This window comes from Mugil cephalus, chromosome 23 (assembly GCF_022458985.1).
Source record: "Mugil cephalus isolate CIBA_MC_2020 chromosome 23, CIBA_Mcephalus_1.1, whole genome shotgun sequence".
In the NCBI taxonomy this organism is placed as follows: domain Eukaryota; kingdom Metazoa; phylum Chordata; class Actinopteri; order Mugiliformes; family Mugilidae; genus Mugil; species Mugil cephalus.
In genome coordinates this window covers 13,404,410-13,422,096 of record NC_061792.1, presented here as the reverse complement: position 1 = coordinate 13,422,096, position 17,687 = coordinate 13,404,410, and the positions used below count along the sequence as shown (strand labels likewise).

At 38.5% G+C, this 17,687-nt stretch overlaps 1 protein-coding gene and 3 long non-coding RNA genes across 4 annotated transcripts; all 4 read left to right on the top strand.

The window, feature by feature from the left end:
- Positions 1–2,459: 2,459 nt before the first annotated feature.
- On the top strand, positions 2,460–3,840 carry LOC125001081. The gene is made up of 2 exons (XR_007111492.1): positions 2,460–2,521; positions 3,406–3,840. It is a non-coding gene; the product is annotated as an uncharacterized LOC125001081 (long non-coding RNA).
- Positions 3,841–6,683: 2,843 nt separating this feature from the next.
- Positions 6,684–7,944, top strand: LOC125001098. The gene is made up of 4 exons (XR_007111509.1): positions 6,684–6,741; positions 6,909–7,031; positions 7,316–7,417; positions 7,891–7,944. It is a non-coding gene; the product is annotated as an uncharacterized LOC125001098 (long non-coding RNA).
- Positions 7,945–10,059: 2,115 nt separating this feature from the next.
- Positions 10,060–13,444, top strand: LOC125001230 (ribonuclease inhibitor-like). The gene is made up of 4 exons (XM_047577151.1): positions 10,060–10,244; positions 10,830–11,006; positions 11,789–11,845; positions 13,384–13,444. Exons 1-4 carry the CDS (start codon positions 10,132–10,134, stop codon positions 13,442–13,444), a joined length of 408 nt encoding a protein of 135 aa, XP_047433107.1. The 5' UTR covers positions 10,060–10,131.
- Positions 13,445–14,235: 791 nt separating this feature from the next.
- On the top strand, positions 14,236–17,202 carry LOC125001091. Its single transcript, XR_007111503.1, has 3 exons — positions 14,236–14,268; positions 15,541–15,714; positions 16,405–17,202. It is a non-coding gene; the product is annotated as an uncharacterized LOC125001091 (long non-coding RNA).
- The last annotated feature ends 485 nt before the right edge of the window (positions 17,203–17,687 follow it).

Here is a 17,687-nt window from a genome sequence, read left to right as displayed (position 1 = left end):
ATGTTGATCAAACATTAAAACCTAAACCATCGATGATTAAAAAGATTTTTTTAACATTTTTTTATTCTTATTCAGATTGTTTACTGCAGTTTGTCAGAGATCACGGATTCTCGGTCTCAGCTCTGAAGTCCAACCCCTCCCATCTGAAACATCTGGCCCGATAAAAACAACCCGGGGGATTCGGGATTTAAACATCTGTGTGGTTTTCGGGAGAGTCCAGACGTAACTAAAAACTCTGGGTCATTCACTGGATGTCTGTTACTTTTGTGGATCTGATTTTTTTATTACAAACTGAATTTAAATTTATTTTCATATAAATTTAAAGTTTTAGTTTTCAGTTCAGCTTTTTTCCCTTTTCAGTTTTAAATTTTTAAATTTTTTCTCTTTTTTTTTCCAAAAATTTAGTCTAAATTAAAGACGTGTTTTTTTTTTTTTGAAAGAAAAAGTGTAAGTAAAAAAGTAAAAAAAAAAAAAACGTTTGTTGTTTAGAAATAAGTTTGAAATTTGAAAACTGTCAGAACTACATCCAGAAAACACACAAACACACACATCCAATCCATGCAGCTGTTCTTGATTGTGTTGACATGAATATTTGTCTGAATGTTTGTCGACCACAAAAAAAACATAAATAAAAAAAAACCTGCCTAAATAATAAATTAAATAAATAATACCAAAATTTTTATGTATAAATACTTTTATTTCTTGTGCACAACAAAGTTTATTAAGGGGGGGCTGTCCACACATGAGTAAAACGATAGACTGCACAGCCTTTTCACAGCAGCCGGGTACTTGATTTGAAATGGGCAGCAACGGCAGGCTGGAGCCGGGGCACTTAGCTGATGGGGCAAAAGTAACAGTGTCAGTCAGGACTATTTACCTTTTGCAGTGGACCCTGTCTGATAACTTGTTGCATTTAGCATGGTACACCAGCTCAAGCGTCCACCCTCAGATATTTGGAGGAAGTGCTACATTGCTTGACCGTGTCTGTCTGCCACACGGCTCCACCTCACCTGTTTAAAAGGAATTAATGTGACCAGAACTCACAGGATTCTCAAACTATTTTCCTGCTCTTATCTTTGCTGGAAACGTCAGATATGTGACATACAGGATGATTAGTGACGTTGACAACTAGTACTTTCATACTTTGCATGCATACAGTGGAATTAACAGTAATGGATTATTTGGAGTCCGTGTCCAGGTACATGATGTTTGTAGTGTATCACATCTTCTCACGCATACAAAGAAACAGTACTATTCAGTTCTTTTTTTTTCAGTGTGGACAGCCCCCCTCATCTGAAGAAAATGTTGTGGTGCATGTGAAGTGGTGCATCAATAAATAAATAAATGGATAAATACATAAATAAATTGCATTTAGGTCATTTATTTAGGTATTTAATTATTTATATTTAGATAAATATTTAGGTATTTATTTATTGAATTATTTACTTTTTATTGTGTCAGAATTGGTCCTGATCCACAATAACACAAGGACAAAGTCACTCTACTCATTTTAGAGAACAGCTCATTGATTAGGACGTAGTAATGTTGATCTGAACATTAAAACCTGAACACATCTGATTGATTATCAATGATTTTATCAACATATTTTATTCTTTATTCAGATTGTGGAGCTGCAGTTTGTCAGAGATCAGCTGTGATTCTCTGGTCTCAGCTCTGAAGTCCAACCCCTCCCATCTGAAACATCTGGACCTGAGTTACAACAACAACCTGATGGATCCAGGAGTGAAACATCTGTGTGGTTTTCTGGAGAGTCCAGACTGTAGACTGGAGACTCTGAGGTCAGTTCACTGGATGTCTGTTACTATTGTGGATCTGATTTGTTTCATTACAAACTGAACTTAATTTATGTTCATAAAGAATTTAAAGTCTTAGTTTTCAGTTCTAGCTTCATTTCCCTCTAGTTCTGTTTTGTTTCTTCCTAATTTCATCCATCATCTCAACGACATGTGTTTTTTTTGGTTTTTTTTTTTGCTCATTTCGTAGCAAATGTCTGTTTGTTGTTACAGTAAATGAATGTTATCAATTTGTGTTAAACAGTCACATCTGTATCCAGAAAAAACACAAACACACACATCCAGATCCATGCAGCATGTTACTGATGTGTGTTGACATGAATAGTTGTCTGAATGTTGTGTTGATGTTTGGATGATGTGTGTAGAAGGCTGACATGATGATGATCCACAATAACACAAGGACAAAGTCACTGTACTCATTTTAGAGAACAGCTCATTGATTAGGACGTAGTAATGTTGATCTGAACATTAAAACCTGAACACATCTGATTGATTATCAATGATTTTATTAACATCTTTTATTCTTTATTCAGATTGAGGAGCTGCAGTTTGTCAAAGATCAGCTGTGATTCTCTGGTCTCAGCTCTGAAGTCCAACCCCTCCCATCTGAAACATCTGGACCTGAGTGGAAACATCCTGAAGGGTCCAGATGTGAAGCAGCTTCTTGATCTTGTGGAGAGTCCAGACTGTAGACTGGAGACTCTGAGGTGAGTGGAGGGTTGGAGTCAGTTCATTCTTCTTTCAGTAGTTTTGTACTAGACACAGAATCTAAAGTGTTTCCTGGAAACCTGCTGCTGTTTTCTTCAGAGATGCTGTCAGAGGAGAATGGACACAGACTGGACAGAAAGACAGAGACAACAGTCAGACAATCAGATCATCCTGAAGCTTGTTGTGTTGATGTTTTCAGGAAATAAATGTGGATTCCAGCTGACAGCCTTACTAGATGAATAGAGACAGTGGTCCTCATTCATCAGATCTGATCTCAGACTCTTTGTTCTCTCACCTCAAAACTAAACAACTGATCAGTTTCATCTTTGTCACAGCTCTGAGATCAGTCTGACTGAAGCCTGTAAATCACAGACCCATCATTACATTTAGTAACCATGTGGTCTTTCTACAGAGCAGAACCTCTGCTGAGGTCCAGTCATCACATCTGTATCTCTGTCATTAGTTTCATCAGATATCTTCAATGTTTCTTAGTCAGCTGATGCTTCAGAAACACATGAGATGTTCATCAACACACTCAGACTCTTTATTGAAATGGAACAGCTGGAAATCCATCACTAAAGTGTTTGTGCAGTAATGAAGCGTTGATGACTCTCAGCAGTTTATTTCCTCTGTGGACTTGAGAGAAATGTGCAGAGGAAACAGACTTGATGCTAAAAGTCTGTGCAGGTCTGTGAGCTTCCAGCTCCAACACGTTAACATGAAGCTGAAAGGAAGCTGGCTGAGCTCCACAGCTGCTCTGAACAGGACTGAAGTTCCTGCTGCTCTTTATACTGGATGTGCTGCATCACTGACTGACACCTGATGAAAAGAGTCTCTGGAAACACTAAATCATCTCCTCTCTTCTTTCTTCTTCTCTCTATAGGTGGAAGTTTACATAAACAGGACGGTTTGTGAGATGAGAGAGGATGAGCTGAGTCCTGATGATCCAGAGGTTGAATCAGCAGCAGCTTGTGTGTAGAGAGACTCTGACTGGACCATGTTACTGGGAGGTGGAGTCAAGAGGAGAGTTTCATCCACATGTTTCTCATTTAACATCATCAACAGAGCTGCAATCAATCTATTCTAACAGAACCAACAAATAAATAAATAAATGATTCAGACACATTAAAACCAACATATTCTATGTAAATCTAAAGTTCCGGCATCAATAATCCTTATTCCTCTTGTTTTTTTGTTGCTGATTGTGTATATATTTGTCCCATCTGTATTGTAATTTGTGTCATGTGGTTGTCATTTTACAGTGTATCTTTGTTGTCATTTGGTTGTAAAGTAAAATATCTCCTGGTTGTAATTTTTACACCACGTCTCCTGCCTGTCATTATTACTAAGTTTCATTTCCTCTCTGTAATCATCTGAGAGTAGTAAACACTTTTACACAGTTTAATATTATCTGTATTCACATATAGAGTCATTATTAGACTGATGAACATTAGAGCTACAATACTGCAGTAGATGAGTGAACATCAGTTATTGGATGTGGACAGTTGTAGTTACTGGCAGTGACCACTGGAGGGCAGTGGTGGTTCTAGTTTCTGGGTTTGGATCATTGTAAAACATTCATTGTGTGTGTTGATTAAATCTAGATCCTGTGTGACAGTCTGTTTCATCCAGTCCCTCTGACACGTTCCAGGTCAGTAAGAATATCCAGCTAGTCCCAGTGTTCAGAGAGACTGAGGTTGGCTCCTATTTTGGAGCTTTTCAACATATTTCCTCTGCTTTGCATTGGCCAAAGAATGTGTGGCTCATTCTGCTACAATACAAACAAAGTGGAAAAGCTCAGGAGTCCTGAGCCTCGTTGTCTGTTGCAGACAGCCTTAATTATGATAAACTCTAATGTTCAATTCTGACAACGTTTGAATTCCTACCAGAGGAGTAGTGACAACAATTCAGACACTTAACACTCCCCCCATAAGATTCACCTTCCTCCGTGTTCCACCATAAACTAAAGACAGTTTGCTCACTCAGAAGTTAGGGGTATGATTCTCACTTTGACTAGGAGAGGTCCTGGGGTCTGATCCTGGACAAGTGCCCATTTATGTTACAACCCCGACTCGAGGGCCACAGCATGAAGTGGAAACACCTGACAGAGTTACAACAATAAGAGTTAATTCATTAAAAAGAAAAAGGTGACAGGTGAGACATAGTGATCCTCACCTTATGCCTCTTCAAGGCCCTTTATTCACATCCTCTCAGGTGAAGCTGGTTAAGATGATGAATCACAAGCCACAGAAATAAAACACTCCAGTCCTGCAGAGGGGCTGAACAACTCATTATTTTTAGATATAACACTGAAAACTATGTTTTCCTACAACATGGAAACTGTCACATGAGTGTTTGTAGAAGTTATCAGTTGATCTTATGTGTATTTATGAGGAGGAACAAACTGAATCCTCCCCTAGTTCCAGTTTACTATCACTTTCACCAGCGCTGTGTCGCAGATCTTTTTCTCCGTGTAAACCTCCGTCTGAAGGTAAAGTCAGCTGTTTCTAATGTTTTCTGTTTGTTCCAGGAGTGGCTCTGCAGCACAGGAACACCAAAGTCACTCCCTCAGGTGGTGCTCTCAACTTAGAGGTGCTCACAGGTTCTTTACCAGCCTTCAACACCACACCAAAGTCAACAACTGACAGGTTTCAAGGCAAGAAGACGTCAACAAGGTGCACCACTGCTTCACCTCATGCATGTGCTGCTGTGACCAAGGTTAGAGAGCAGCCACAGCTGAAGCTTTTTGTTGGATTGTGTAGACAAGAACCAGAACATACAGCTGCTGTGACGGTTCCTACCAGGCGAACAAGACTGTGGGCGAAGAGAAGAAGCTTCAGTCAAGATTCAAACGCTTCAGAGCTAAGAATGACTGGAGTCTTGATAAATGCACATCATCAGATGCAGACAGAACCTTAAAGTTTGATGTTTTTGATTGTAGAAGAGTCTTTTATGCCTCTTAGAGGGTTTGAAAATAAGAACTGAATTGTTGTATATATTTATAATGACTTGAATAAAATGTCATTCTCTAGTCTGAAGAATGTGGTGAACTCTTAGTGTTTGAATGTCTACACACAAACTGAGTCAGTAATCAACGTCTCCGAGGAAGACACTGTTGAAGGACTCAGTGATGACTCGCTGTCTCGTCCTGGCTCCACCTTTCTTCTCCTCTTCAGACAGACTTCAGCGGCTCACACATTTATACAGCTGTAGTTCACATATGAGCGACAGGTGGAAGGATCAATAGTACCAACCCTGAACATGTTTCAGTCTGGTAGATTGTGTTTGTCTCCCTCTGCTGGTAAAATTATGAACTGCTGTTCTCATAAACTCCTCCCTGAGAACTTCCATTTTAACTTTTATTTTCAATGTGCGTCAACAGGAAGGTCTTAATCTAAACATTCCCTCCATTCAAACCTTCGTCTGAAGGTAAGATCTGCACTTTCTAATGTTTTACTCTTTATTAATATCAGATGTCAGCAGCTGAGATCCAGCAGAAATCTGTTTGATTGTTCACATTAACTGAGTCAAAGCTTAAAGTCTAAGATCAGGACGAAGCAAGAAACTAAAAGCAAGAACCAACTTCCTTTTATTCACCACAGTTTTTACACTAGTCAGTTTCTGATGTGTCTATTTAATCATCCACCTCCTTTAGAACTGAAGAAGCTACTTGGACGAATTGTCTTCAAGAAAGTCCTCTTGTCCTTGTTTCAGTGTTTTTGGATAAATCATGACGTGGATAACTGAGAACTTTCACAGACGTATCTAGAATGTTGTTTTCTCTGGTTTTCTAAGTCTGTGTGCTGGTGAAACTTTGTTATCACAGTTTTGAACTTTGTTTGGTTAAAGTCCATAACTACAATAAAAAGTCCATCGTTAGGAGCTTCCTGACTTCATCTACTGGACTGATAATAGAAGAACAGAGGCTGATGACAGCGTCTCTGTGGTCTGACTTCACATGACACTGATACGAAACAGAAAATAAGAACCAGTCACTGGAGGAGCAGCTGATGTTTTTACAGCAGAAATGATGTCAAGGATTTGATGTTCAGGTGAATGATTTGTGTTTCCTCTGCAGGTGAAGGTAGAAAGTGTGTGTGAGCTGATGTGAATCCAGCAGAATGGATCAGTGTGAGGACAGAGAGGAGGGAGTCCCTCCCTCTAAAACCACTCTGAGTGGAGAACAGCATTTTAAACAACAACATTTATCTGAGAAAAGGTAAGATAATGTAACAAGAAGTACAGCAGTCAGTGAGCGCCCCCTTGTGTTCAGTCAGGTTTTCAGCTGGTCTCAGTGGTCCAGTTGGTCCACAGTGATCTGCTCTTTCTAGTTTTTATAGCAGCTTCAGTAACTGTGAGGTAATGTTTTTCATGTTTGCCTCCTAGGAGTCATCAGAGAGAAGAATCTGACGACTTTAAACCTGAAACCAGCTGTGTGTCTATGAAGAGTGATCACTCAAAGGATGAACTCATTGACTTTAAAAAACAAGAACCCTCAACTGTGAAGAAGTAAGTTAATGAATTAATTTAAAATTAACATCATGGTCAGATGTACTTCTGAGTACATCCTGCTACTATAGAGCCACAATACGTCTCTCCTGAACTAACTGTAGAAAATTCATGTTGTCACCATCGACTGGTAAAACAAGCAGCACCTTTAGACTAGGTCACTGTGTGATGTCCGAGGCTTTCTGGGTTTATGTATGTGATTATATTTCTGTTGGACTTTAAGTTAAGTTTCATCTTTTTATTGTTTAAATCTGATAAACTGAGGATTTCTCTCCATCTACCAGGATACAACAGAAACCAGACTCACAAGAACTAGAACGTGAACCCAGCTCTTTGAAGAGAGATTGGTTGTTTAACTTTGAATGGCTGTTACCTTCCTTCATGAAGTAAGATATAAATTCATTTAAATCATCACTGACAGATATGAACAGAACTAGTCTTCTACATCTGTCATTTTAGGACTCAGAGGAAAATAGTTCAGGAAGATGTATCTGAAGGAGTATTGTATGTAAAAGGTTTAGTGACAAAGTCACCACTGACACCAGTGTTAACGTATGTATTTCACCAAATCTAGATCAGCTGTTTGTATCAGTGTCCAGCAGCAGAGACGAGACGTTTATGAAACTAGTTCATGTACAAAAATATCAGATGATTGAGACATGTGGACTTTCTGTGATTCTCAGTCATCAGGTTTAGAATTGATCAGGCGTTTCTCCTCTTTATTAATGTCACAGTAGAGATTATTTATTTACAACACAACACACAATCATTAACTCTTTATGATTGTGAGGAAGAACAAACATTGATTACAGATGGTGGAGACAATAATGTAAACTAATTGTTGATGATTAATTCACAGAGTGAAGCAGCATCAAACACAGCAGGACTCCATATTTAAGGTCTGTACATGGACAACAACTACTTTCCATCATCTCCATGCTGCTCTTTGTAGACCAGTGGACTGTCAGTCTGTCCAACATGGATCTGATGTTTGTCTCCATAATTTCAGTCTGGTTGTCATTCAGATAGTTTTCTGTTCCAGCTGCTGGAGGACAACATTGTCACTTTTGTGAAGAAGGAGCTGAAGAAGATTCAGAGGGATCTGAGTCCAGATTACCCAGAATTCTTAGAGAGTCAGAGGGAGGATGAGGAGGTGTTGGAGGGTGAGGATGAAGAGCAGAGGAGGAGCAGCAGAGAGGCATTTGTGAAGATCACACTGAACTTCCTGAGGAGAATGAAGCAGGAGAAGCTGGCTGATCATCTGGAGAGAAGTAAGAGGATTTCTATGAACATTGAAGCTGATGAATGAATTAAACATTTACTAATGTCTCAAGAGATAGAATAAGATACAGTATAATCACTCATTTTTTTAGAAAATTAAATATTGTAAATGTATTCACTGATCTATTTCATGTTTGCCCATTCAGGACGTGAAACTGCAGTTTATCAACATGAACTTAAATCTAGTCTGAAGGAGAAGTTCCAGTGTGTGTTTGAGGGGATTGCTAAAGCAGGAAAGTCAACTCTTCTGAATGAGATCTACACAGAGCTCTACATCACAGAGGGAGAGACTACAGAGGTCAATGATCAACATGAGGTCAGACAGATTGAAACAACATCCAGGAAACTAGACAGACCAGAAACAACCATCAGACCAGGAGACATCTTTAAAGCCTCACCTGGAAGACATGGACCAATCAGAAGAGTGATGACAAAGGGAGTGGCTGGCATTGGGAAAACAGTCTTAACACAGAAGTTCACTCTGGACTGGGCTGAAGACAAAGCCAACCAGGACATCCACTTCACATTTCCATTGACTTTCAGAGAGCTGAATGTGTTGAAAGAGAGAAAGTTCAGCTGGTGGGAACTTGTTCATCACTTCTTCACTGAAACCAAAGAAGCAGGAATCTGCAGGTTTGAAGAGTTTCAGGTTGTGTTCATCTTTGACGGTCTGGATGAGTGTCGATTTCCTCTGGACTTCCACAACAATAAGATCCTGACTGATGTTACAGAGTCCACCTCAGTGGATGTGCTGCTGACAAACCTCATCAGGGGGAAACTGCTTCCCTCTGCTCACCTCTGGATAACCACACGACCTGCAGCAGCCAATCAGATCCCTCCTGAGTGTGTTGACATGGTGACAGAGGTCAGAGGGTTCAATGACCCCCAGAAGGAGGAGTACTTCAGGAAGAGATTCAGAGATGAGAAGCAGGCCAGCAGCATCATCTCCCACATCAAGACATCACGAAGCCTCCACATCATGTGTCACATCCCAGTCTTCTGCTGGATCTCTGCTACAGTTCTGGAGGATGTGTTGAAAACCAGAGAGAGAGGAGAGCTGCCCAAGACCCTGACTGAGATGTACATCCACTTCCTGGTGGTTCAGACCAAAGTGAAGGAGGTCAAGTATGATGGAGGATCTGAGACAGATCCACACTGGAGTCCAGAGACCAGGAAGATGATTGAGTCTCTGGGAAAACTGTCTTTTGATCAGCTGCTGAAAGGAAACCTGATCTTCTATGAATCAGACCTGACAGAGTGTGGCATTGATATCAGAGCAGCCTCAGTGTACTCAGGAGTATTGACACAGATCTTTAAAGAGGAGAGAGGACTGTACCAGGACAAGGTGTTCTGCTTCGTCCATCTGAGTTTTCAGGAGTTTCTGGCTGCAGTCTACATGATCCACTGTTACACCAACAGGAAGACAGAGGTGCTGGAGGACTTCCTGGGACAAAACTACAATGACTCAACTCTGGATGTCTTCCTGAACAGAGTCATGGAGAAATCCCTGGAGAGTAAAAATGGTCACCTGGACCTGATGGTTCGCTTCCTTCATGGCGTCTGTCTGCAGTCCAACCAGAGACTGTTAAGAGGTCTGCTGGGTCAGACAGAGATCAGTCCAGAAATCATCCAGAGAGCCATCAACAACCTGAAGAAGATGAACATGTTCAACATTTCTCCTGACAGAAGCATCAACATCTTCCACTGTCTGATGGAGATGAACGACCTCTCAGTTCATCAGGAGATCCAAGAGTTCCTGAAGTCAGAGAACAGATCAGAGAAGAAACTCTCTGAGATCCACTGCTCAGCTCTGGCCTACATGCTGCAGATGTCAGAGGAGGTTCTGGATGAGTTGGACCTGAACAAGTTCAACACTTCATTTGAGGGACGACGGAGACTGATTCCAGCTGTGAGGAACTGCAGAAAGGCTCAGTGAGTCCAGATGTGATTAACATTATAAATGAGTTTAGATTAGTTTAGTTCTTTGAATGTTCACACTGTAAAATGATCACCCTATTAAACTTATTTACTGGAAACATTACATATCAGTTGTATTTTGTTACAAGTTTATTTCTAATAATTCTTATTTTTGATATTTTTTCATCTATTATCTTCTTATATTTATATATACAGGATATTATAGCTGTCTGTTTATTAATTTAATTGAATCTGTTTTTAAAGGATGTTTTCCACATTTTGATCATTTTAATCATGACGACTTTGTGGAGTCAGACATTAGATCACGTCACACTGACAGACTGTGTGGAAGAAGCCTAAATGTAACTCCATTTATCTCCATTCATTTGCAGATTAAAACAAACCAAAGTTTAAAAGTCTGCAGGTTTAAGAGAAACTGATGAGAATTATTGTGTCATGTCAGATAAGAAGCTGAATCACTGATGTGAAAAACAAAATGTCAAACAGGATGAGTCCAACTGTTTATTATCAAATGCATGAAGTAAAAAATAAAGTGTCTTCATTCATATTAACATGTATTATATTAATGTGTCATGACAGATTTTCTCACTGTGGACTCTCAGAGAGTCACTGTGAAGTTGTGGTCTCAGCTCTGAAGTCCAACCCCTCCCATCTGACAGAGTTGGACCTGAGTAATAACAACAATCTGCAGAATTCAGGAGTGAAACATCTGTGTGATGGACTGAAGAGTCCAAACTGTAAACTGGAGACTCTGAGGTCAGTTCACTGAATGTTTTTTTTTTTTATCACATTAAACAGTTCTCTTGTCAGGATTGACAGATAGAAAATGGAGCAGCAACAGTTGGTTTAAATGAAGGAGCATCATGTTGTTAATATCAGCAGGTGTCTCCTCAGTCATCGGTGGTCGGTCTGATCTCAAATCAGGACCAGTCTAGTGTTCACATGTACATTTAAAGAGTTATTGGAGTCAGGAATCATTCTTTCTGTTCATACTGTCTGTGGAGAAACTCATCAAGTCATTTCTTCCAGTGTAGTTGTGTAAGGAAGAGACCACTTCACAGTCAGTGTGGACAGTAGGAATTCTAAGAACTCTGTGATGTTCATCTGACATGTGACTGTTGTTTGAAGACAGACTTGAAAATATGAACTTGTCCTTTAACATTTTAATGACACCAACCTACTGAGATACCAAATACAGGAAGAAGAAGGTCATGGAACCAATGAACTAATGAACAGTTTGTTTTCAACATGTGTGATTTGATATTGATCCTGTAATGAGAGACTTGACTGAGGTCAGCAGCATGTTATTGATGTGTGTTGACATGAATAGTTGTCTGAATGTTGTGTTGATGTTTGGATGATGTGTGTAGAAGGCTGACATGATGATGATCCACAATAACACAAGGACAAAGTCACTCTACTCATTTTAGAGAACAGCTGATTGATTAGGACGTAGTAATGTTGATCTGAACATTAAAACCTGAACACATCTGATTGATTATCAATGAATTTATGAATATCTTTTATTCTTTATTCAGATTGTGGAGATGCAGGTTGTCAGAGATCAGCTGTGATTCTCTGGTCTCAGCTCTGAAGTCCAACCCCTCCCATCTGAAACATCTGGAGCTGAGTTACAACAACAACCTGAAGGATTCAGGAGTGAAACATCTGTGTGGTTTTCTGGAGAGTCCAGACTGTAGACTGGAGACTCTGAGGTCAGTTCACTGGATGTCTGTTACTATTGTGGATCTGATTTGTTTAATTACAAACTGAACTTAATTTATGTTCATACAGAATTTAAAGCTTTAGTTTTCAGTTCTAGCTTCATTTCCCTCTAGTTCTTTTTTGTTTCTTCCTAATTTCATCCATCATCTCAACGACATGTTTTTTTTTTGTTTTTGTTTTTTTTTTGCTTCGAAGCAAATGTCTGTTTATTGTTAAAGTAAATTAATGTTATTAATTTGTGTTAAACAGTCACATCTGTAGCCAGAAAAAAACACAAACACATATGTACACAGATATCTGTGCAGCATGTTATTGATGTGTGTTGACATCAATAGTTGTCTGAATGTTGTTTTGATGTTTGGATGATGTGTGTAGAAGGCTGACATGATGATCCACAATAACACAAGGACAAAGTCACTCTAATCATTTTAGAGAACAGCTCATTGATTAGGACGTAGTAATGTTGATCTGAACATTAAAACCTGAACACATCTGATTGATTATCAGTGATTTTATTAACATCTTTTATTCTTTATTCAGATTGATTAACTGCAGTTTGTCAGAGATCAGCTGTGATTCTCTGGTCTCAGCTCTGAAGTCCAACCCCTCCCACCTGAAACATCTGAACCTGAGTGAAAACAACAACCTGCAGGATTCAGGAGTGAAACATCTGCGTGGTTTTCTGGAGAGTCCAGACTGTAGACTGGAGACTCTGAGGTCAGTTCACTGGATGTCTGTTACTATTGTGGATCTGATTTGTTTCATTACAAACTGAACTTAATTTATGTTCATATAGAATTTAAAGTCTTAGTTTTCAGTTCTAGCTTCATTTTCTTTGAGTTTTCAAGTTTTCAAGTTTTCTCTTTTCTTTTCCTAAATTAAGTCTAAAATCTCAAAGACGTGTTTTTTTTTGTTTGCAAGAAAAATGTGTAAGTAAAATAAAGTAAGAAAAAAAAAATCAGTTTGTTGTTAGAAATAATGTTTGTAATTCATTAACAGTCAGAACTACATCCAGACAACACACATCCAGATCCATGCAGCATGTTCTTGATGTGTGTTGACATGAATAGTTGTCTGAATGTTGTGTCGACCACAATAAAAACATAAATAAATAAATACCTGCCATAAATAATGAATTAAATAAATAAATACCTAAATATATGTCATAAATACTATTTATTTCTTGGTGCACAACAAAGTGTTATTCAGATGAGGGGGGCTGTCCACACATGAGTGCACGGATAGACTGCACATGCCTTTTCACAGCAGCCAGGTAGCTTGATTTGAAATAGTGCAGCAACGGCAGGCTGGAGCCGAGGCACTTAGCTGATGTGGCAGAAAGTAACAGTGTCAGTCAGGACTATTTACCTTTTGCAGTGGACCCTGTCTGATAACTTGTTGCATTTAGCATGGTACACCAGCTCAAGCGTCCACCCTCAGATATTTGGAGGAAGTGCTACATTGCTTGACCGTGTCTGTCTGCCACACGGCTCCACCTCACCTGTTTAAAAGGAATTAATGTGACCAGAACTCACAGGATTCTCAAACTATTTTCCTGCTCTTATCTTTGCTGGAAACGTCAGATATGTGACATACAGGATGATTAGTGACGTTGACAACTAGTACTTTCATACTTTGCATGCATACAGTAGAATTAACAGTAATGGAGTATTTGGAGTCCGTGTCCAGGTACATGATGTTTGTAGTGTATCACATCTTCTCACGCATACAAAGAAACAGTACTATTCACTTCTTTTTTTTCAGTGTGGACTGCCCCCCTCATCTGAAGAAAATGTTGTGGTGCATGTGAAGTGGTGCATCAATAAATAAATAAAAGGATAAATACATAAATAAATTGCATTCAGGTCATTTATTTAGGTATTTAATTATTTATATTTATATATATATATATTTAGGTATTTATTTATTGAATTATTTACTTTTTATAGTTTCAGAATTGGTCCTGATCCATAATAACACAACGACAAAGTCACTCTACTCATTTTAGAGAACAGCTCATTGATTAGGACGTAGTAATGTTGATCTGAACATTAAAACCTGAACACATCTGATTGATTATCAGTGATTTTATTAACATCTTTTATTCTTTATTCAGATTGAACGGCTGCAGTTTGTCAGAGATCAGCTGTGATTCTCTGGTCTCAGCTCTGAAGTCCAACCCCTCCCATCTGAAACATCTGGACCTGAGTTACAACAACAACCTGCTGGATCCAGGAGTGAAACATCTGTGTGGTTTTCTGGAGAGTCCAGACTGTAGACTGGAGACTCTGGGGTCAGTTCACTGGATGTCTGTTACTATTGTGGATCTGATTTGTTTCATTACAAACTGAACTTAATTTATGTTCAAACAGAATTTAAAGTCTTAGTTTTCAGTTCTAGCTTCATTTCCTTTCAGTTTTCAAGTTTTCTCTTCTCTTTTATTTCGTAAATTTAGTCTAAAATCTCAAAGACGTGTTTTTCGTGTTTGCAAGAAAAATGTGTCGGTAAAAAAAGTTAAACATCCAAAAAAGAATATGTTTTTTTGTTAGAAATAATGTTTGTAATTAATAAACAGTCAGAACTACATCCAGACAACACACAAACACACACATCCAGATCCATGCAGCATGTTCTTGATGTGTGTTGACATGAATCGTTGTCTGAATGTTGTGTTGATGTTTGGATGATGTGTGTAGAAGGCTGACATGATGATGATCCACAATAACACAAGGACAAAGTCACTCTACTCATTTTACAGAACAGCTCATTGATTAGGACGTAGTAATGTTGATCTGAACATTAAAACCTGAACACATCTGATTGATTATCAATGATTTTATTATCATCTTTTTTTCTTTATTCAGATTGAACGGCTGCAGGTTGTCAGAGATCAGCTGTGATTCTCTGGTCTCAGCTCTGAAGTCCAACCCCTCCCATCTGAAACATCTGGACCTGAGTAGAAACAATCTGGAGGATTCAGGAGTGAAACATCTGCGTGGTTTTCTGGAGAGTCCAGACTGTAGACTGGAGACTCTGGGGTCAGTTCACTGGATGTCTGTTCCTATTGTGGATCTGATTTGTTTAATTACAAACTGAATTTAATTTAATTTATGTTCATATAGAATTCAAAGCCTTAGTTTACGGTCACAGCTTTCGTTCATATTTTCTCTTTTCTTGTTCTAAATTTAGTCTGAAAGCTCAAAGACTTTGTGTGTTTTGCATAAATTGTAGAAAACGTCTGTTTGTAAATGAATGTTTGTAATTGATGTTAAACAGTCACATCTGTATCCAGACAACACACAAACACACACATCCAGATCCATGCAGCATGTTTTTGATGTGTGTTGACATGAATAGTTGTCTTAATGTTGTGTTGATGTTTGGATGATGTGTGTAGAAGGCTGACATGATGATGATCCACAATAACACAATGACAAAGTTACTCTACTCATTTTGGAGAACAGCGCATTGATTAGGACGTAGTAATGTTGATCTGAACATTAAAACCTGAACACATCTGATTGATTATCAATGATTTTATTAACATATTTCATTCTTTATTCAGATTGAGTTGGTGCAGGTTGTCAGAGATCAGCTGTGATTCTCTGGTCTCAGCTCTGAAGTCCAACCCCTCCCATCTGAAACATCTGGACCTGAGTTACAACTACCTGCAGTATTCAGATGTGGAGCAGCTTCTTGATCTTGTGAAGAGTCCAGACTGTAGACTGGAGACTCTGAAGTGAGTGGAGGGTTGGAGTCAGTTCATTCTTCTTTCAGTAGTTTTGTACTAGACACAGAATCTAAAGTGTTTCCTGGAAACCTGCTGCTGTTTTCTTCAGAGATGCTGTCAGAGGAGAATGGAGACAGACTGGACAGAAAGACAGAGACAACAGTCTGACTGAAGCCTGTAAATCACAGAACCATCATTACATTTAGTAACCATGTGGTCTTTCTACAGAGCAGAACCTCTGCTGAGGTCCAGTCATCACATCTGTATCTCTGTCATTAGTTTCATCAGATATCTTCAATGTTTCTTAGTCAGCTGATGCTTCAGAAACACATGAGATGTTCATCAACACACTCAGACTCTTTATTGAAATGGAACAGCTGTAAATCCATCACTAAAGTGTTTGTGCAGTGATGAAGCGTTGATGACTCTCAGCAGTTTATTTCCTCTGTGGACTTGAGAGAAATGTGCAGAGGAAACAGACTTGATGCTAAAAGTCTGTGCAGGTCTGTGAGCTTCCAGCTCCAACACGTTAACATGAAGCTGAAAGGAAGCTGGCTGAGCTCCACAGCTGCTCTGAACAGGACTGAAGTCCCTGCTGCTCTTTATACTGGATGTGCTGCATCACTGACTGACACCTGATGAAAAGAGTCTCTGGAAACACTAAATCATCTCCTCTCTTCTTTCTTCTTCTCTCTATAGGTGGAAGCCATCGTTCTAAACAGGACGGTATGTGAGCTGAGAGAGGATGAGCTGAGTCCTGATGATCCAGAGGTTGAATCAGCAGCAGCTTGTGTGTAGAGAGACTCTGACTGGACCATGTTACTGGGAGGTGGAGTCAAGAGGAGAGCTTCATCCACATGTTTCTCATTTAACATCATGAACAGAGCTGCAATCAATCTATTCTAACAGAACCAACAAATAAAGTCCAGCTCCTCTTGAATTTTCACCTCTAGATGGAGCCAAATCTCCACTAAAGACCTTCATGGAGTCAGGGCTGAATATATATTATTATTATTGTTATTAAATAACAGTATACGTGTGTTTTAACATTTAGCACTTCAGCTAAAACAGTTCTTCTACATGGGAAGCGTTTTTCTTTGTGTGTTTCTTTTACTTTGTGTCAGGAAACATTGAAAATACCACATAAAATATAAAGTAAAAGTGGGAAATGTTCTTATATTAAAGAGTAATTATAGAAGTCAGAGTACAGGAAGTCTGCCATTTTTCTGAGAAATGTTTTTTGCAATTTGTATGTTTTCAATAAAACAAATAAAATAAAAATTGTACAGAGTACAGTGATGTTGTGGAAGCACAATTTTATTTCATGACATCTTTTAATTGTAAATATGAAAGCAGCCATGTGCTATAAAATGAGTAATGCTGATGCTGTGTTGGTTAAAGTAAATGATGCGAAATTTGACAAATTGTGAGTGTATTAGTAAAACGTTGAAATACTTTAGTAGAAAAATAACTTGAATAAATGTATTAATTAAATCAGGTTGATGCATTTTAGTGTTAATTTAAATGTTTGTTGGAAACAGAGGATTTGTTGTGTGTGTGTGTTTTTTTTAACACATTTAGAGGTAAATAAAATAAGAGAAGAGTACGTAAAAGTGTTGTCTGTGATTTGTAGACCAATAAAAAGCTTATATTCTTGTTAAAGTCAATATTTTGTACAAATAATGTGATTTTTACATTTTCATATATTTTTTTTCTTTATTGAAACTGTCAGGTGATTTGTTGGTCTGTGTGTCCATGAACTTTAAGAGTTTTCAGTAAATTGTACTTAACATAGCAAAGGTACAAATGTGATAATAGTTTATTTTAATTTTACAGATGAAACGTTTTTCTTTTGTAGCTGCTTTTAATCATTTCATTTCAGGCCATAACCAAAGATTAATTTATTGTGGATTTATCTGTCAGTTATTTATTCTTTGAGTATTTGAATAATAAGTACTACGTACTATGTCATTATTACACCA